At 39.0% G+C, this 21,804-nt stretch overlaps 1 protein-coding gene across 1 annotated transcript in view; it reads right to left on the bottom strand.

The window, feature by feature from the left end:
- Window positions 1–917: 917 nt before the first annotated feature.
- USP18 (ubiquitin specific peptidase 18) overlaps window positions 918–21,804 on the bottom strand; it is a 63,608-nt gene continuing 42,721 nt past the window's right edge. The window contains exons 6-12 of the mRNA XM_039250016.1: window positions 20,941–21,020; window positions 20,164–20,310; window positions 14,356–14,451; window positions 13,736–13,903; window positions 3,620–3,751; window positions 2,757–2,806; window positions 918–1,478 (exon numbers count right to left, since the gene is read on the bottom strand). Coding sequence (XP_039105947.1) covers window positions 1,433–1,478; window positions 2,757–2,806; window positions 3,620–3,751; window positions 13,736–13,903; window positions 14,356–14,451; window positions 20,164–20,310; window positions 20,941–21,020 — 719 coding nt within the window. The 3' untranslated portion in view covers window positions 918–1,432. The remainder of the gene's footprint in view (window positions 1,479–2,756; window positions 2,807–3,619; window positions 3,752–13,735; window positions 13,904–14,355; window positions 14,452–20,163; window positions 20,311–20,940; window positions 21,021–21,804) is intronic.

The following is a 21,804-nucleotide window of genomic DNA, read 5'->3' as shown; positions in this document are numbered from 1 at the left end:
TACCTTTGACTTTGAACTTCTGGCCTCCTAAATTGTGAGACAGAAAATTTTCTGTTGTTTTAAGTCATCCATTTTGTGATAATAGTTTGTTATGGCAGTGCTAGGAAGCTAGTTATATACTTATTTAACAATGGCTAGCTATAAGGAAGAGATTCTATATATTTCTATATTGTTTGAATATTTATAGTGAGAATTTATTACTGCATGGCTAATTTTTTGCCAATAAAAATAAGATAATAAAGAAATTATCCACATTTTATGTTGGAAGCTTTGGCTCCACCACTTATCAAGTATGAAATCTTGAGCAAGTCATTAAACATATGAACGTCTCAGTTGCTTCATCTGTAAAATAGGGATTACCCTGCTCACTTTCTAGGTTGGTATTAGAGTCTCCTTGGACCCTTCTTTCACTGCTCACATCCATTCTTCCTCCAAAATGGCTCTAGTGACTAACACCACCTTTCCCTTCATACTACCGTCTCTGTCTCTAATTCATGTTGCCATCGCCCAGGAGATTTATTTTATCAAAATACCATTAAATTTTCCTTTCTTTTCTGAACCCCTTCAACAGTTCTTCATTACCTATTAAATTTGATCCAGTAGTTCATAGTAGTTCGAGACCCTCTACATTTTGAGCCCCATCAACCATCCATCCTTATCAATATTGCACCACCGCTTCCTTGGTAGAGGAAAGCCACGTTTGTGTATAATCTTTGAACCCTGAGCTTTGCCTTTTTTAGTCATGCCATTGTGAATATTTATCCCTGTAAATAGACTGTCCTCCATCCTAACCTCCTTTCCAGCCTTATGGCTTATCACATGGCCCCAAAATAGAAGTATTTCACTTTACTTTGAACTCCTGTAGCACAACCCTCAGTATCTTATGTGTTTTAATCACCCCCTCAATAAACCAAAAATTCCTTTGAAGAAAAAGAACTTTATTCATTATGGTGCCTAGCACACCAGCTTATTGAGTAGGTGATCAATACATATATGTCAAACGAATGAATAACAATTACAAAACACTTGACTTTTATTAAACTAATATGGGTTCCAAAATTGTTTAATACCTCTCTACCACTGCCCCTTGCCACCTGAATGCCCCACTACCATTGTTGGCCTGGTTTCTCCTCCCATGGGAGCACTGCGACCCCTGTACTCTCTTAACTAAAGGATTAATGCCTTCCACAGCAGGGAGCACTCAGGTCCCAGCTGTAGCCATTGGCCAGTGGAAGTATCTATTCTGACTGATCAAGACCCATGCAGAATTACTGCTAAATATTTTGATAATCAACCCTGATTATAAATAAAGTTTAACTATACAATTTGCAAATGATCCTTCACACTGCAAAATCTCTTGAGAGTCAGCAGATTCAGGGATAGAAAAGGAAAATGAAACTCTGTCAGCCTCTGACAGTTTAGGGTACATCCATTAGGATTCAATCTTCATGTAAACCAGAAGATATGCAGTTTCCCGCCTAGAAATAAAAAAAAAAGGCAACATAACAGAAATGGAACATTCACAGTTAACTGATACATTATTAACTCATGAAAAGCCAAGCATCAGAAAAGTTTCTGGTTGTTGAATCAAGTCTTCATTTATCCATCACCTCAGAGCGGAACAAAATGGGTAACCTGGGAAAATATCCACTAAGCTTCTCTTAGTTAACATCTCTATCAGGGGGTGACAAACTACCTGCCCACAAGCCAAATCTAACCCTGTTTTTGCAAATGAATTTAACTGGAACACAGCCACACTCATTCATTCATGTGTCATCTGTGGCTGCTTTTGTGCTACAAGGGCAGAGTTGAGTGGTTATAACAGAGACTGAATGGCCCATAAAGCCTGAAATATTTACTCTCTGGCCCTTTACAGAGAAAGTTTGCCAAACTCTGATATAAATAATTGGAGAATCACTGACAACTAGAAAGTGACAAAGAGTGGGCATCTAAGGGGGATGTTCAGAAGAAAAGCTAAAAAGTAGAAGATTGTAAGAGAATTTAAAACACAAATTTCACCTAACTCATTATTTTTCAAATGATCAGTCCTACTTAGCTGAAATAATTTCAAATATCACCTTTGGTGTACAATGTCACCGCAACCCAGAAACTCAACTGAAAAAACTTACAAAGTCTCTGCTTTAACTTCATCTAGCTTTTTTCACCTCTAGCTTTCCCTCTGCAGTTGTTGATTTTTTTTAATATATTTATAACTATTTACTAAATGCAAGCCACTGTACCAGACAAAGAAAAAGGAATGATTCTTATTCCCAAAAAGTCCATGGTCTAATTTAAAAGAAAGTTATATATGCAAACTATTACAAAACAGGGAGGTCTTTGCTATAAATGAGGTATGCTTACAGTACAGATCAAGCATACAAGAAGCCCCTACAAATCTGCTGGGGTCAATCAGTGAAGCCTTTATAGAGTAGGAAAAGCCATGAGCAGAGACATTAAAGCATGGTGGGAGTTTGCCTCAATAATAAATTAGGAGAGGAAAAACAGATCAGGAACTGCATGTGCAAAACCATGGAAGATATGATGTTTGGAGAGCTACTTGTAGTTTAGTATTGTTGGAATCTAAATTGTGAAAAAAGCATGGTATGGTAAGATGGGTATTGAGAGATGAGGCTGAACAATTAGTCACTGAGGAGCTATCCAAATATAAGTGGCAGCTGAATTCATGAGAGTTTCATACTGTGAAACTCATACTGTGAAAACTCACTGGGTTCCCATCACTCAAACATTTCTCTTACCAGCGGCAGTTATGATTTCCATAAGTACATTGGATGTCTTCCCAGGATACCTGGAAGTACATAAACAGATGACGTGAAGTATCCAGCTCACATATGTTAAGCATCCCGAGTAGAGTGCTACAATTTACCCTCCATCACTCATCAAGACAAACCCCTCCCTAGTACTTCCCAAGACCTGAATCATCCAGTGATAGGATGCCATGTCTATGAAGACTCTTTTAGTGCCCTGGCCCCTCTATTTTTGGCTATGCTTGGTTATAACTTACATATATTTAACTCTTCTGGCTCTCTATAAGTTTCCCACAGAGTATGAAGCTACAGGGCACTGAGCCTAGAACACCAAAAACCTAGACAATGAGCTCAGTGGACTCTTACAGGGCTATACATGCAAGAAAGGACTTTAAGCAGAATCAGACCTATAAATACACAGGACAAATTTATGATTGGCAGAGGGTAAGGGGTGGGAGATGGGCAAAATGGGTGAAGAAGAATGGGATATGGGCTTCCAGTTATGTAATGAATAAGTCACAGGAATAAAAAGCATAGCATAAGGAATATAGTCAATGATACTGTGATCGTATTGTATGATGATAGATGGTAGGTAAGCTACACTTGTGGTGAGCATAGTATAATGTATAAACTTGTTGAATCACTATATTATACACCTGAAACTAATATAACATTGTTTCAACTATAGTTGAATAAAAATTTTTTTGTAAAGAAAATGTCTTGTTTAAGGGCTTGCACACACACAACAGGCCCACAATATGTCCTGACCTTAAGGACCCATCTAGTCCTGGGCTCATAAGTTATTAGAAGTGGTTAATCCAGGACAAGAGGAAATTTTGGACAATGTTCCTCACCCAACAAACATTGGAGTCGTTGAAGCAGAACCATTTTCCATCCACAGAATTCTGGATATAAGCACAGTAATGACCAAAGTCAGCTGCCCCGACATGGGCAACCACAGCAAAGAGCTCATACTGTCTTCCAAGCTGGAAGGACATAAGGCACAAAATTATTCACCCATCATCCCTCCTTTTCTATCCATAGAATAAAGAAACATTACATCATCATTTTACTGTCCACTCTGTGCCAAGCACTGGTACTTCAAGGGGACTAGAAAATAGTCATTGAACTCAAGAATCTCATGATTAGTCAAGCCAGAATTATAATGCTATGTTTTAAACTAGGTATATTTACAGGTAAATTTGGGAAGACCCAACTTTTGCCCCAAAAGAGAAGAAAGAACAATCATCTGAGAAAGTTTCCCAAAGAAGACATACTTGAATTGATCTTGAATAATGAATAAGATTAGCAGACAAGTTATGGGAAGGGGGTACACTCAATGGACTCAGAAATTGCAAAGGCTTCGCAGCATAACAGAACAGAGCATACTGAGGAAATGGAAGTCAGAGAGGTTTCTGGGAAGTCACAAGAGATGAGGCAACAAAAGTCAAGAACTAGAACTTTAATTTTTCTCGTTTTAATTTTTATTTTATTTTAATTTAACTTAATTTAATTTTTCAAATGTTTTATTTATTTCTGAGGGACAGAAAGACAGTGTGAGCAGCAGAGGGTCAGAGAGAGAGAGGGAGATACAGAATCTGAAGCAGTCTCCAGGCTCTGAGCCCAACGCAGGGCTTGAACCCACAAACCATGAGATCATGACCTGAGGCGAAGTCCGACGCTTAACCAACTGAGCCACCCAGGAGCCCCTCAAGTTTTTATTTAAATTCCAGTTAGTTCACATACAGTATAATATTAGTTTCAAGTGTAAAATTTAGTAATTTTTAGAATAAGAATTAGAATGATTGAGACCCATCAGAAGGGTTTAAGCAGACAAGGAGCATCATCAGATTTGTGTTTGAGAAAAATACTGAAATAATGTGGTTTGAAAAATGGAATGAGAGTTTAAGTGAGGCAGAAGCCAATGAGGTCACTTTGGGCACCACAATAGTCAAGAAAAAAATGGCTATAGTCTAGACAGCGATTATCAGTAGTAGTCACCAAAATGATAATAATCATTCTTAACATAATAATTATTAGCTAACCTTTGGCATTTCCTATGCATTTAGCTAAGTTTTTACGTGTTATTTCATTTAATATTCATATAACAATCATGTTGAGCTGGGTGGTAATATAAATCCTATTTCACAAAGGTGGAATCTAAGCTCAGGGAGGTAAAGTAATTTACCCAAAAGTCAGAGCTTATAACTAGAAGAGGCAGAATTCCAACGCAGACCTGTCTGGCCTCAAAGCCTAAGCTCTTAATCCCTATGCTATACTAAGAAAGTGAGACTAAAGATGAGGTTGAGGGGGCAGATTTGTGCAAAACTAGGCATAAATAACCAACGACATTTTGTAAAGGATTTGATTTTGGGGAGGGGGCAAGTAGGAGGCATCTCTGGCTTGGAAATTAAGAAAATATTGGTACTATAAAGTTAAATGTGAAACAGAGCTGTTTGGGATTGAAGATAATGAAGTTGGGGATTATATGACAACATTCAGTAGGAGGTGAATACACTCACTGGTTTGGAGCTCAAGTGTAAGACCTGGACAGGAGTTACAAATTTGGAAGACTTAAGTTTGAGGTGATTACTAAAATCATGAGAATTAATGAGATGAAATAGAAGAATGGATAGGAGAAAAAATGAAATTAAAACTAATTACTTCAATAAAAGGATGAAAGGATCCACCAATAGAGTAAGAAATCCTATGAGGAAAGTTTATCGTAGATTTTGAAGGAGGGTAGGATCAATAACAGAATATTACAAGAAGATAAAGTAAGGGAAGGACCAAAAGTATCCATTAGATTTGGCAGTTAAGTCACTTTATTCCCTAAAATCTTAGAAACAGAAGAGAGAATTTTCTGTGAAAAGGGAATAGTAGTAGGGATGCCTAGGTAGTTCAGTTGGTTGGGTGTCCGACTTTGGCTCAGGTCATGATCTCGTGGTTCACGAGTTCAGGCCCCACGTTGGGTTCTATACTGACAGCTCAAAGCCTGGAGCCTGCTTCAGAATCTATGTCTCCTCCCTCTGCCCCTCCCCCACTCATGCTCTGTCTCTCTCTTAATAAAAACATTTTTAAAAAATTTAAAAAGGGAATAGTGGTGGAAGAGATGGAGTTTTGACTGACTGAGAGGAGGATCTCAACATTAGTCATATATACCTTATTCTTTTATCTTAACATAGTCAAATAATATCCCTAACCTGAGACTTTGAAAATTATCAATGAGGAAAATAGGAGTGAGGGTAGTGCAAGTGCAGTTAAGTCACCCAAAAGGGAGAGCTCAAATTATTCTCTATTTTCATTTGGGAATTTATGCTAGATTTTTTAAATGCAGGGCAATATCTAGCTCCAATTGTTTACAAGAAATACAAAGGATAAAGGAACATGTTAAATAACAACAACCAGAAAACTCTGGATATTTATTTTTTAAAAACTTCACCAAATGAAATGCAAGAACAAGAAAATGAGGAGAAACAAACTTATTTTTTTCTTAAATAGTTGTTTGTCAAATTAGTTTCCATATAACACCCAGGGCTCATTCTGACAAGTGCCCTTCTCCATGCCCATCACCACCCTTCCCTCTCCCCCAACCCCCATCAACCCTCAGTTTATTCTCAGTATTAAAGAGCCTCTCATGGTTTGCCTCCCTCCCGCTCCCCCACTATTTTTCCCCTTCTATTCCCCCATGGTCTTCTGTTAAGTTCCTCCTAATCCACCTATACGTGCAAACATATGGTATCTGTCCTCTGCCTGACTTATTTCGCTCAGCATAACGTCCTCAATATTGATGGAAATCCATGTTGCTACAAATGGCCAGATTTCATTGTTTCTCATTGCCATGTAGTATTCCATGGTATAGATAAACCACATCTTCTAGATCCATTCATCAGTTGATGAACACTTAGGCTCTTTCCATGTTTTGGCTATTGTTGAGAGTGCTGCTATGAACACTGGGGTACATGTGTCCCTAGGCATTAGCACCCCTGCATCCCTTGGGTAAATTCCTACCAGTGCTACTGCTGGGTCATAGGGAAGTTCTACTGTTAATTTTTTGAGGAATCTCCACACTGTTTTCCAGAGGGGCTGCACCAGTTTACATTCCCACCAAAGCGTAGGAGGGTGCCCATTTCTCCACATCCTCGCCAGCATCTAGAGTCCTCTGATTTGCTCATTTTAGCCACTCTGACCAGCGTAAAGTGGTATCTCAGTGTGGTTTTGATTTGTATTTTCCTGTTGAGGAGGGATGCTGAGCATCGATTCATATGTCTGTTGGCCATCTGGATGTCCTCTTTGGAGAAGTGTCTGTTCATGTCTTCTGCCCATTTCTTCACTGGATTGTTTTTTTTTCAGGTGTGGAGTTTGGTGAGTTCCTTATAGATTTTGGATACTAGCCCTTTATCTGATATGTCATTTACAGCTATCTTTCCCCATTCCGACAGTTGCCTATTCGTTTTATTGATCGTTTCCTTTCCGTGCAGAAGCTTTTTATCTTGATGAGGTTCGAATAGTTCATTCCAATAGTTCATTTTGATTCCCTTGCCTTTGGGGATGTATCAAGTAAGAAACTGCTGCGGTTGAGGTCAAGGAGGTTGTTTCCTGATTTCTTCTCTAGGGTTTTGATGGTTTCCTGTCTCACGTTCAGGTCCTTCACCCATTTTGAGTTTATTTTTGTGTATTGTGTGAGAAAATGATCTAGTTTCATTGTTCTGTATGTTGCTGTCCAGTTCTCTCAGCACCATCTGTCTTTTTTCCATGGGATACTCCTTCCTGCTTTGTCAAAGATTAGTTGGCTGTACACTTTTGGGTCCAATTCTGAGTTCTTAATTCTATTCCATTGGTCTATGTGTCTGTTTTTGTGCCAATACCACACTGTCTTAATAATGACAACTTTGTAGTAGAGGCTAAAGTCTGGGATTGTGATGCCTCTCGTTTTGGTTTTCTTCTTCAATATTACTTTGGCTATTCAGGGTCTTTTGTGGTACCATACAAATTTTAGGATAGTTTGTTCTAGGTTTGAGAAGAATGCTGGTGCAATTTTGATTGTGATTGCATTGAATGTGTAGATTGCTTTGGTTAGTAATGACATTTTAACAATATTTATTCTTCCTATCCATGATCATGGAATGTATTTCCATTTCTTTGTGTCTTCTTCAATTTCCTTCATAAACTTTCCATAGTTTTCATCATACAGATCTCTTAAATCTTTGGTAAGGTTTATTCCTAGATATTTTATGTTTTTTTGTGCAATTGTGAAGGGATAAGTTTCTTGATTTCTCTTTCTGTTATTTCATTATTGGTGTATAAAAATGCAACCAATTTCTGTACGTTGATTTTGTACCCTGCAACTTTGCTGAATTCATGGATCAGTTCTAGTAGACTTCTGGTGGAGTCTGTCAGGTTTTCTATGTAGAGCATCATGTCGTCTGCGAAAAGTGAAAGTTTGACTTTATCTTTGCCAATTCTGATGCCTTTGATTTCCTTTTGTTGTCTGATGGCTGATGCTAGGACTTCCAGCACTATGTTAAACAACAGTGGTTAAAGTGGACATCCCTGTCGTGTTCCTGATTATATTGGGAAAGCTCTCAGTTTTTCCCCATTGAGGATGATGTTAGCTGAGGGCTTCTCATAAATGGCTTTTTTGGTGTTTAAGTAAGTTCTTTCTATCCTGACTTTCTCTAGAGTCTTTATTAAGAAGGGATGCTATATTTTGTCAAATGCTTTTTCTGCATCTATCTACAGGATCATATAGTTTTTATCTTTTCTTTTATTAATGTGATGTATCACATTGATTGATTTGTGAATATGGAACCAGCCCTGCATCCCAGGAATGAATCCCACTTGACCATGGTGGATAATTCTTTTTATGTGCTGTTAAATTCGATTTGCTAGTATCTTGTTGAGGAGTTTTGCATCCGTATTCATCAAGGATTTTGGCCTGTAGTTCTCTTTCTTTGCTGGGTCTCTGGATTGGAAGTCAAAGTGATGCTGGCTTTGTAGAATGAGTCCAGAAGTTTTCCTTCCAATTCTGTTTTTTGGAACAGCTTTCAGAGAATGGGTATTAACTCTGATTTAGATGTCTGGTAGAATTCCCCAGGGAAACCATCTGGTCCAGGGCTCTTATTTGTTGGGAGATTTTTGATAAGTGATTCAATTTCTTCACTAGTTATGGGTCTGTTCAGATTTTCTCTCTTCCTGTGTGAATTTTGGTAGTGTGTGTGTGTGTGTGTGTGTGTTTAGGGATTTGACCATTTCTTCTAGGTTGTCCAGTTTGTTGGCATTTAATTTTTCATAGTATTTCCTGATAATTGCTTGTCTTTTTGAGGGATTGGCTGTAATAAGTCCATTTTCATTCATGATTTTGTCTTTTTGGGTGCGCTCTCTCTTCCTTTTGAGAAGCCTGGCTAGAGGTTTGTCAATTTTGTTTCTTTTTTCAAAAAACCAACTCTTGGTTTCATTGATCTGTTCAACTGCTTTTTTGGATTCTACATTGTTTATTCCTGCCCTGGTTTTTATTCTTTCTCTTCTCCTACTGGGTTTGGGGTGTTCTTGCTGTTCTCCTTCTAGTTCCTTTAGGTGCGGTGTTAGATTTTGGACTTGGCGCCTTTTCTAATTTCTTGAAGTAGGCCTGGAGTGCAATGTACTTTCCTCTCGAGACTGCCTTTGCCGCATCCCATAGAGTTTGAATTGTTGTATTTTTATTTTCATTTGTTTCCAAATATTTTTAAATTTCTTCTCTAATTGCCTGATTGGCCCATTCTTTTTTTAGTAGGGTGTTCTTTAACCTCCATGTTTTTGGAGGTTTTTCAGACTTTTTCCTGTGGTTGATTTCAAGGTTCATAGCATTGTGGTGTGAAAGTGTGCATGGTATGATCTCAAGTCTTTTATATGTATTGAGGGCTTCTTTATGTCTCTGTATGTGATCTATGTTGGAGAATGTGCTATGTGCACTTGAGAAGAAAGTGAATTCCATAGCCTCAGGTTTTAGAGTTCTAAATATCTGTCAAATCCATTTGGTCCAGTATGCCATTCAGGGCCATTGTTTCTTTAGTGATTTTCTGTCTAGTTGATCTATCCATTGCTGCAGGTGGAGTATTAAAGTCCCCTGCTATTAGCACGTTCTTGTCCATAAGATTGTTTCTGTTTGTGATTGTTTCATATATTTGGGTGCTTCCTTATTTGGTGCATAGACATTTATAATTGTTAGCTCTTCCTGATGGATAGACCCTGTAGTTATTACATAATGCCCTTCTTCATCCCTTATTACTGCCTTTACTTTAAAGTCCAGTTTGTCTGATATAAGTATAGCTACTCCAGCCATCTTTTGACTTCCAGTAGCACGAGAAATATTTCTCCACCCCCTTACTTTCAATCTGAAGGTGTTCTCAGGTCTAAAAAGAGTTTCTTATAGACTGAAAATAGATGGATTTTGTTTTTTATCCATTCTGCTACCCTATGTCTTTTGATTGGAGCATTTGTCCACTTACATTCAGTGTTATTATTGAAAAATATGGATTTAGAGTCACTGTATTCTCTGTAGGATTCATGCTTGTGGTAGTGTCTCTGGTACCTAGTGTTCCTTGCAACATTTCCCTCACTGAGTCCCAAGAGGTGAAAGAAATTTAAAAGAAACTTAACCTAGGGGCACCTGGATAGCTCAGTTGGTTAAGTGTCTGACTTTAGTTCAGATCATGTTTCAATCAGTGAGTCTGAGCCTCACATCAGGCTCTGTGCTGACAGTTCAGAGCTCTGAGCCTTCTTTGGATTCTGTGACTCCCTCTCTCTCTGTTCATCTCCCGTTGGCACTCTCTTTCTCAAAAATAAACATTAAAAATATTTCATAAAAAATAAAAAAGAAACCTAACCTAAAAGGAGAAAGAAAGGCACGGAGCAGGAGAGGGAAGGAGGGAAAAGGAAGAGGAAAGAATGAAACTTATGCAAATGCAAGTGTAGACTTTGTTGGTATCTAGGTTCGAACAAACCAATTTATGGGTCACAGAAATCTAAATATTGACTAGGCATTAGTGACATTAGGATATTATGAGATGCACTGTTGGTGGGAGTGAAAACTGGTGCAGCCACTGTGGAAAACAGTATGGAGTTTTCCCCACAAAGTAAAAAGCGAAACTACCCTATGATCCAGTAATAATACTACTGGGTATTATCCAAAAAAATACAAAACACTAATTTAAAGGGATACATGCACCCTATGTTTATAGCAGCATTATTTATATTAGCCAATATATGGAAGCAGCCCAAGTGTTCATCAATAGATGAATAGATACACTTGAGTTGATGGTGGAGCAGTAGGGGATCCCTATGCTTGCCTCAGCCCTCAAAAACAGCTAGATAAATACCCAATCATTGCAAATACCCAATAAATCAACTGAATGCTGAGAGAATGAACTGCACAACTAGAGGGAAAAAGGAAGCTACATCGTGAAAGGTACAAGCTGCAGAGATGTGATTCCAGGGATAAAAGAACGGCGGGTGCTGTGTACAGGGGAAGCCTTGATCTTGAAGAGATCAGAGAGAGAGAAAGCAGTGCATAGGGGCTTGCACAAGAGAAACACCTTCCCTAAAACCACTAACTATGAAACTAGAGCGGCTGATTATTGCAGGTTTTTACAAAGAGTGGAACTCAAAGTCTGAAGTTTTAGAAGTCTGCACCACTGCTAGGCTCTGCCTGGTGGGCACAGTGGTCCTCCAGAGGCCTAGGAACAGAAAGCATTGTTTGAGGATCTCCTGGGTCGCTGGGACAGGCGGTTCTTCTTGGAGTGCATTTGGGAGAGATTGCATGGCATCTCTGGCAGAACACAAAGTTGGTGGGCCCAAATATGCTGCTCCATTCATTAGCATAGGGACAGGGACACCTACTGAGGGCAGATAACCTTGGTGCCGGCTTTTTGCTCTGACACAGTGTGAAGACAGGAATCTGACAGAAGCCAGGGACACAAGAAGGGAGATTGTTCGCTCTTCTGTGAGGGCTTCCTGGGCAGTGGTGGGCACAAACTTGCCACTCCAAGAAGTAGAGAGCAGGGCAACACCATTTTCGCCCTGCCCATCAGCACTAATAGACTTCAGTGAGGAACACAGCACCCCCAGTGGAAGCTGGAGCTGCTTACTCCAAGCCAGGAATTTTTTTTCTAGCTCCTTTCTCCATCTGCCTTTTTCCCCCTCTCTTCTGGGATTCCTATGATACCAATGTTATTATGCTTTATGGAGTCGCTGAGTTCCCTAAGTCTACATTTGTGACCCCAAACTTTTCTTTTATTCTTTAGAACGACATAATGAAACACTTTAAATGAAGTGGCATGGTGTCTGGGACGTGCTTGTGGCATGGTGTCTGGGACGTGCTTCAAAATAATCCAGTAGAAGGTTGGAGAAAGAAGAGGATAAAGATGGTAAAGCAAGATTGGCCATGAGTTTTGATAACTTTTAAGCTGCTTGAAAGGCATGGAGATTCATTGTATAACTCCCCATTACTTTGCTATATATTCAAGATTTTCCATAACAACGTCTTTTTAAGTGGAATAAAATTTTAAGATATTATTTCATTAAGATATACTTCACAGTGCACAAATAGAAATAAAGGAAAACTCAAAGGACAGAAAATGATAATCTTATGAAATGTATATGCACTAAATAGGCAAAGAAATCATGTTACATAGCAGCTATTATATTATCAAGCCTCAATTTTTATAATACCAGGGTTCTAGAATATGAATAGTGAAAAAAACAGTCCATAAAATGATATGTAAAGGATATATTTTATATATTTTATGGAACATATATATACATATATGTGTATGTATGTGTGTATACATATATATGTATGTGTATATATATAAAGTTTTTTATATATATACATATAATTTACTAAATGTATTATATTATATATATTTCTATTTTTAATAGAAATTTTTAAATATTTATAAATATTTATATTATAATATAAATATATATTTATATTATATACATATATATGTATGTGTATATATATAAAGTTTTTTATATATATACATATAATTTACTAAATGTAACATTTCAAACGTAAGAAAAGATATTTATGTCATATCTTTTTCTCAGACTTTCCAAATAAATTATCAGCTCAGGACAACTGAATTCAACTTTACTTTGATTAAATTTGACCCAAATGAACTGGCTCTCTTATTACCATCCTCAAATTAGGCATAAACTGTTTCAGGAAGAAAGTTATGTTGATACTATATTTAGATTCCAAGATGTTGTGTTTACTTACGTATATGTATTATATACCATATTTAAGTAGAAGAGGAACTACAGGTTCCTTCTCTCTCTCAGTGCTGTGAGGTACATGAACAAAGCCCAATAGTCAGAAATAAGTCTTTGGATTAAAAAAAATTTTTTTAATTTATTTATTTTGAGAAAGAAAGAGCACAAGCAGGGGATGGTCAGAGAGAAGAAGAGACAGAATACCAAACAGGTTCTGGAATATCAGTACAGAGCCCAACACGGGGCTCGAACTCACAAACCATGAGATCATGACCTGAGCCGAGATCAGGAGTCGGAAGCTTAACTAACTGTGCCACCCAGGCACCCCTAAAGTCTTTGGATTCTTAAAAGAAAAGCAACTATAAACAGCAAATGCTCTTGAGAGTAGTATGGTAATAACAACCTATCATTGTTATTCAGGAACACACATCATTAAAATACTATTTTAAAAAGTAAGGGTATTTCTTGAATGTATAATATGTTTCTATGAATCACATCAAGTAGCTGCCGATGAGCTTCCTTCCCTTTGTATACCACAAGCATGGCCAGCAGAGACCATGATTTCTGAGATGATACAATGACACAGATGAGATACCCAAAAATGTCATCTCTGTTGAGTGGGTGACTTCAAGGACCTTAGGAGAGGAGAGACAAAAATCACGCAGACAAGGGGTCTGAAGACAGGGAGAATAGAAAGGAAGTGAGGAGCTTCTCACCTCTTCCTCAGAGTTGCAGAGGTCTTCATCAATCAGAAGGATCTGACTTAAATCCAAACTCTGGGGGAAATAGAGTGAGTGGCAGATTTTTTCTGTCTGTGAATTTCTGATGGAGAACCGCAAGAGGTGGATTGTTAAGGTCTGGGGCAAATGGGTCAGCTTCAGGACCTGAAAAAACAAAATTATTGTGGAGATGAAGTCCTAAAGTACTTGAAATGGGTAGATTCAGAGAAATACCAGAGCTGATGGTATATTCTTCACAAGAGAGATCAGAACACTATAATACAGAGTTAAGAGCCCCCATTTGCTGAATCTGTTGAGCTCTTCCACAGAAGCCATGAGCAGCCCTAGGGTTCTGCACAGGAACCAGAGCCCATGAGAACTACATTCTGCTCTAGAGAGCTAGTCTAACCCTGTGGGGGGAACTCTGCATGCTTCTCTTAGATCTTCTCCTCTTATCTTTTAAAAGACTCTGCTCCTCTCAGTGATGGGCCTCTGATAATCAGAAGCCTCAGATCCCAGATACTAGCTGGATATGGATTCCCTCCCTCAAGTATCACAGGCCTCCATCAGGAAATACACCCAGAGTAGGGAAGCTTCTGGTTTTAGGGAGCAAGTACCTGTTTCCCACAAGTCTTCTTCCCACAGTTCTCACAGAAGCATTTGCTTTTGCCTGATAACTCCCTTGGTTGGAAGAAACAGCGAAGGGCATCCTCCTGTCCCAGGGGAACAAAGAAAAAGCAGAGTTGGTATTTACCATATACAGTATAACCCCTCACCCTACAGATGAGGATTTAAGCTTTCCTTCTGGTTCTCTCCTTGTTCCCCTTACCATCTGAGCCAGTGTGGTGCATGTGGCAGGGTCTCCAAAAGTACCTACTGATTGGAAGGAAAAACAGGAGGGAGCACTTGTTAAGGTAGCAGCGTGGGGAAAGGAAGTAAATGGTAGAAAGGGTTTTTTCACCAAATCAAAGGAGAACTTAGAACTGTGCAAAGGAAATAGAAATTTTTTTTTAAATTTTTAATGTTTATTTTTGAGAGAGAGAGAAACAGAGTGCAAGCAAGGGAGGGGCAGAGAGAGAGGAAGACACAGAATCTGAAGCAGGCTCCAGGCTCTGAGTTGTCAGCACAGAGCCCAACGCAGGGCTTGAACCCATGAACCATGAGATCATGACCTGAGCCGAAGTCAGAAGTTCAACCAACTGAGCCATCCAGGCACATCAAAATTATTTTTTTTAAAAGCCAATGGTGGGATGACAGAGCTGATATGTCAGAGAAGTAGGGGGATCTGTACTTCCCATGTCTCTCAAACAAAGAAGTGCTGAAACCAAAGGACTTTGAACCCCAAGAGTCTGGGGGGAAAAGAGACAGAGTCTACCAGGAAGAAAACGGGAAACTAGATGGCTCCATAGGTGCATGATTGAGAACTGGAGGAGATAAAACAGGCCACAAAAGCACAGAGGGGAGGGATCCCCTCTGCAGAGAGACAAAGGGAAGACAAAAAATGGCTGCGGACGCATAGGACTGTATCTGGACAAGAGAAAAAAACCCTCCAACCAGGGAGGAGAGGGATCCCATCTCTAACTGCAGGGCTTACTTCAGACTGGGTTTGGCTGCCCTGTTTGCACACCAGGGGAGGAGGGGAATCACCTCTGGGTTCAGTGGTAGACCAGGAGCACAGGCTGCAGAAGGAGAATCCAGTCCCTTCCCCTTAGGTGCTGCAGCACAGCCGCAGGATTACATTTCAGGCAGCAACATTAGTGCGCATGAAGTGGGAGTTTAAAACCCAGCTAAGCATGGGACACAGGAGACGGTGGAGCAAGACAGTTCCCTCATCTGTGCTCACAGCACAGCAAGAATGGATACAAAGGAGTGATTTGGCACACCTGGTCTGTGAAGAAGGGACTGAGGGGGTGGCCATTTTTCTCCCCACAACTACTAAGGTGGGCCTCAGGGATCAGTCTTGCAGGGCCCACAGTGGAGGTGGGTCCCAACATATACCACGCCTCACCCTACGCCCCCCGCCCATGTTGAGAGCTGCTCATCTACTAGAGTTGGAGAGAGGCTGTAGAACCAGATTGCCCCTCCGGACCCATAAAGCGGCACAGCCTGGATTAATTCTAGGTCAATTCTTGTTATTTAGATATATTCTCCCTTTTCTACTTGTTTCCTCCATCCTCTAAGCTGGTTACTCTGGTTAGTGGTTTGCTTAAACAGACAGATTTAATTGATTCTCTTGATGCATAGTCTATACCTCCCTCTTTCCTTTCTTTCTCACTGGATTAATCAGGCCATATAGTATCTGTGGGTAACTTTATCTTCATTTCTTTTTCCTCACCTCCTTCCTTATTCTCCTTTATCTCTCTCTGGATTAAGCCTTTTAGTCTCTCTGCCTGTCCTTATTCCCCACCCCTGTCTTTTCTCTCTTTCTGTATATGTTCTTCTGTCAGCACCGCCTCCACCCTATCTTTACTTGTAGCTGGTGTTTTGGGCTTTTTGATTTTAGATTGTTTTTTGTTATTGGGTTTTTTTTTGTTTCTATTTGTTTGCTTGTTTGTTTTATTTGTACATTTGCATATTTTTGTTTCCTGTTTGTCTATTTGTTTTCCCTTCCAGGACCACTTCAAAGAACAAACCAAACCACACCTGGTGGTTTGATCCAAAACATCACACCAAGTAGGGAAATAAAATAACCAAAGTTACAAAAACAGAAAGCAAATAACACTCTCCAAGAGCCAGGCCTTGGACAGCATATGAGCTCCCTTTAGTACAGCAGCACTCATAGGTGCAGAGCACATAACAAGCTAAAACTACAAGGGACAGAAAACTAGCCAAAACGATGAAACAGAAGAAATCTCATCAAAAGAAATTCCAGGAAGAAGTGACAGCTGAAGAATAGATAAAAACAGATATAAGCAGCATAACTGAGCAAGAATTTAGAATAATAGTCATTAAATTAATTTCTGGGCTTGAAAAAAGCACAGAAGACAGCAGAGACTCTATTTCTGCAGATATCAAGGATCTTAAAAATAGTCATGATGAATTTAAAAATGCTACAAATGAGGTGCAAAATAAAATGGAGGTGGCCACCGTGCTGATTGAAGAGGCAGAGAGGATAATAGGAAAATTAGAAGATAAAATTATGGAAAATGAGGGAGCTGAGAAAAAAAGAGATAAAATAACCCAGGAGCACAAAAGGAGAATTAGGGAATTAAGTGATACAATCAAATGGAACAATATCCATATCATAGGAATTCCATAAGAAGAAGAGAGAGAGAAAGGGACTGAAGTGGTACTTGAACAAATCATAGCTGAGAACATTCCCAACCTGGGGAAGGAAACAGACATTGAAATTCAAAAGACAGAGAGAACACTCCTCAGACGTAACTTGAATCAATCTTCTGCATGACATATCAGAGTGAAACTGGCAAAATACAAGGATAAAGAAAAAAATTCTGAAAGCAGCTAGGGATAAAATTGGCCTTAAAATACAAAGGTAGACATATAATGATAGTAGCAGACCTATCTACTGAAACTTGGCAAGCCAGAAAAGAATGGTAGAAAATCTTCAATGTGATGAACAGGAAAAATATGCAGCTGAGAATCCTTTATCCAGCAAGCTTATCATTCAGAATAGAGGGAGAGATAAAGGTTTTCCCAAACAAACAAAAATTTAAAGAATTCATCACCACTAAACCAGCCCTAAAAGAGATCATAAGGGGGATCTATGAAGGAAATGTTGCAAGGAACGTAAAGTACCAGAGACATCACTACAAGCATGAAACCTACATAGAACACAATGACTCTAAACCCGTATTTTCCAATAAAAACACTGAATGTAAATAGACTAAATGCTCCAATCAAAAGACACAGGGTATCAGAATGGATAAAAACACAAAATCCATCTATTTGCTGTGTACAAGAAAATCATTTTAGACCTGAGAACACCTTCAGATTGAAAATAAGGGAGTGAAGAAATATTTATCATGCTACTGGAAGTCAAAAGATGGCTGGAGTAGCTATACTTATATCAGACAAACTGGACTTTAAAGTAAAGGCAGTAATAAGGGATGAAGAAGGGCATTATGTAATAACTACAGGGTCTATCCATCAGGAAGAGCTAACAATTATAAATGTCTATGCACCAAATATGGAAGCACCCAAATATATGAAACAATCACAAACAGAAACAATCTTATGGACAAGAACGTGCTAATAGCAGGGGACTTTAATACTCCACCTGCAGCAATGGATAGATCAACTAGACAGAAAATCACTAAAGAAACAATGGCCCTGAATGGCATACTGGACCATATGGATTTGACAGATATTTAGAACTCTATATCCTGAGGCTATGGAATTCACTTTCTTCTCAAGTGCACATAGCACATTCTCCAACATAGATCACATACTGTGTCATAAAGTAGCCCTCAATACATATAAAAGACTTGAGATCATACCATGCTCACTTTCACACCACAATGCTATGAACCTTGAAATCAACCACAGGAAAAAGTCTGAAAAACCTCCAAAAACATGGAGGTTAAAGAACACCCTACTAAATAATGAATGGGCCAATCAGGCAATTAGAGAAGAAATTTAAAAATATTTGGAAACAAATGAAAATAAAAATACAACAATTCAAACTCTATGGGATGCGGCAAAGGCAGTCTCGAGAGGAAAGTACATTGCACTCCAGGCCTACTTCAAGAAATTAGAAAAGGCGCCAAGTCCAAAATCTAACACCGCACCTAAAGGAACTAGAAGGAGAACAGCAAGAACACCCCAAACCCAGTAGGAGAAGAGAAAGAATAAAAATCAGGGCAGGAATAAACAATGTAGAATCCAAAAAAGCAGTTGAACAGATCAATGAAACCAAGAGTTGGTTTTTTGAAAAAAGAAACAAAATTGACAAACCTCTAGCCAGGCTTCTCAAACGGAAGAGAGAGCGCACCCAAAAAGACAAAATCATGAATGAAAATGGACTTATTACAGCCAATCCCTCAGAAAGACAAGCAATTATCAGGAAATACTATGAAAAATTATATGCCAACAAACTGGACAACCTAGAAGAAATGGTCAAATCCCTAAACACACACACACACACACACACACTACCAAAATTCACACAGGAAGAGAGAAAATCTGAACAGACCCATAACTAGTGAAGAAATTGAATCACTTATCAAAAATCTCCCAACAAATAAGAGCCCTGGACCAGATGGTTTCCCTGGGGAATTCTACCAGACATCTAAATCAGAGTTAATACCCATTCTCTGAAAGCTGTTCCAAAAAACAGAATTGGAAGGAAAACTTCTGGACTCATTCTACAAAGCCAGCATCACTTTGACTTCCAATCCAGAGACCCAGCAAAGAAAGAGAACTACAGGCCAAAATCCTTGATGAATACGGATGCAAAACTCCTCAACAAGATACTAGCAAATCGAATTTAACAGCACATAAAAAGAATTATCCACCATGGTCAAGTGGGATTCATTCCTGGGATGCAGGGCTGGTTCCATATTCACAAATCAATCAATGTGATACATCACATTAATAAAAGAAAAGATAAAAACTATATGATCCTGTTGATAGATGCAGAAAAAGCATTTGACAAAATATAGCATCCCTTCTTAATAAAGACTCTAGAGAAAGTCAGGATAGAATGAACTTACTTAAACACCATAAAAGCCATTTATGAGTAGCCCTCAGCTAACATCATCCTCAATGGGGAAAAACTGAGAGCTTTCCCTTTATAATCAGGAACACGACAGGGATGTCCACTTTTACCACTGTTGTTTAACATAGTGCTGGAAGTCCTAGCATCAGCCATCAGACAACAAAATTAAATAAAAGGCATCAGAATTGGCAAAGATAAAGTCAAATTTTCACTTTTCGCAGACGACATGATGCTCTACATAGAAAACCCGACAGACTCCATCTCCGAGGATGTGGAGAAACAGGCACCCTCTTACATTGTTGGTGGGAATGTAAACTGGTGCAGCCCCTCTGGAAAACACTGTGGAGGTTCCTCAAACAAATTAACAATAGAACTCCCCTATGACTCAGCAATACCACTCCTAGGAAAGTACCTCAATGTTCATAGCAGCACTTTCAACAATAGCCAAATCATGGGAAGACCCTAAATATCCATCAGCTGGTGAATGGATCAAGAAGATATAGGCAAACCATAAGAGACTCTCAAATAATGAGAACAAACTGTCGGTTGGTGGGGGTGGGGGAGATGGAAAAGTGGATGATGGACACTGAGGAAAGCACATGTTGGGATGAGCACTGGCTGTTGTATGGAAATCAATTTGACAATAAATTGTATTTTGAAAAAAGCTAAAGGTGGATTAAAGAAGCAAGGGCACACTAGTAGCATTGGGTGTATGAGAACAGCAAATTCATCAAGAGGAATTCCTCACCAGGGTTTTCAGGGGCTTTGAGTCCATATCAAAAAGAGGAAGGGGGAGGGTCAGCATGCTACTATTTCTCCTTCTTTCCATTGTACACTCAAGGCAAACCGAGGACTCCTTCATTCGGATTGTATAAAGGGCCTGCAGCCTCTCTACCTGCAAGAGAGAGGAGGTGAAAGGAAAGAAGGGCACAAAGCCATAAACAGGTGAGATCAATTTCCAGAAACTGTAGCTACCAGACAGAAGCTCCAGAAATGGCAGCCAATGATCCTCTTTGCTCTTCAAAAGGTGCAAATAATAACAGTAGTAATATTATGGAATTGTGATAAGTATTTTTTTGGCAGAAAAATGTGATACCTTTATGGTGAGTTTTCAAAAAAAATCAAGTGAACTTTGGAAAAGTTGTATGAGTTTATACAGTCATTTCGTTTTTAAGCAAATAGTTGTCAAGCATACATACTTGGAAGGCAATGTAATATCAGAAAGAAAAAAATAATACCATCCCCTATCTCAGGAATATGACACTTAAATCACATTCAATAGATTCTTTAACTTAAAAAGTATTTTAAATCCAATGCTGTATCCAATGCTTTCAGTGAGCATAGTAACATTTATTAATTTATTTTAAAATTTTTTTCCAGGTCTAATTTCCTCAATGCTTTATTCTCATAAGAATTTATGTAAATTTTCTCTTTTAATCCTCTCTATACATTATATTAATGATAGCTGAATGAGCTAAATGAGCAGCATCTTAAACTTCGGAGTTCTTTAGTTCTAGCATCTTACCAAGTCCACATCTGTGATTTGGTCCTTAATTAGGTTCCATATTGTGAGGTAGAGTTGAGCAGCATCATGTTGAACAAACACTGGCCAAAGAGGAAAGTAACAGCTTGATCAGTAAGGTCACCAACGACATTTCCCATGCTCTTATGCCCTAGATACGTAGATACACATGAACACTCACCACTTTGTCCTCTCCTAGCCTTCACTCCTTCCACCCCAGCTTTTCAGGCTAAATTTACACTCAATGTTAGGTATTAAGAGTAAAAAATAGGGGCGCCTGGGTGGCTTAGTCGGTTAAGCGTCCGACTTTCGCTTAGGTCATGATCTCGCGGTTCGTGGGTTCGAGCTCCGCATCGGGCTCTGTGCTGACTGCCAGCTCAGAGCCTGGAGCCTGTTTCAGTCTGTGACTCCCTCTCTCTCTGACCCTCCCCTGCTCACGCTGTCTCTCTCTCTCTCTCTCCCTCCTAGAAATAAATAAAACATTAAAAAAAAAAAAGTAAAAAATAATCTTGTTATTTCTTTTTGAGAACTCCTCTTAAAACTTAAAATCCAGTCCGACTTCATCAGAGCAGTTTCCCTTCCTCTAACTGGCCACCCACACCTACTGACCTCTACTGGGGGACCCAGCCAGATAAAACCAATATTCAATAGTGCATTCTCTCCTATTTCCAAGCCAAGCCAATACCTTAATTAGACTCTAATGGTCACTCATTTCTCTGTACCTTTATTTACTTTCTTTTTCATTCCCCAGAAACTTAGCAGTTTTCTAATACTCATATCTGACCCAGTCTTCCCCAAAGGTATCTAGGAGAACACGAAAGGAAAGGATCACCTCAATGTTAGATGATACTGGCTAAGAGGAGACAG

The sequence above is a fragment of the Hyaena hyaena genome, unplaced genomic scaffold (genome assembly GCF_003009895.1).
Source record: "Hyaena hyaena isolate Hyena2069 unplaced genomic scaffold, ASM300989v1 scaffold_368, whole genome shotgun sequence".
NCBI classification, from domain to species: domain Eukaryota; kingdom Metazoa; phylum Chordata; class Mammalia; order Carnivora; family Hyaenidae; genus Hyaena; species Hyaena hyaena.
The sequence above is the reverse complement of the archived record's forward strand: the minus strand, read 5'-3'. Positions and strand labels throughout refer to the sequence as shown.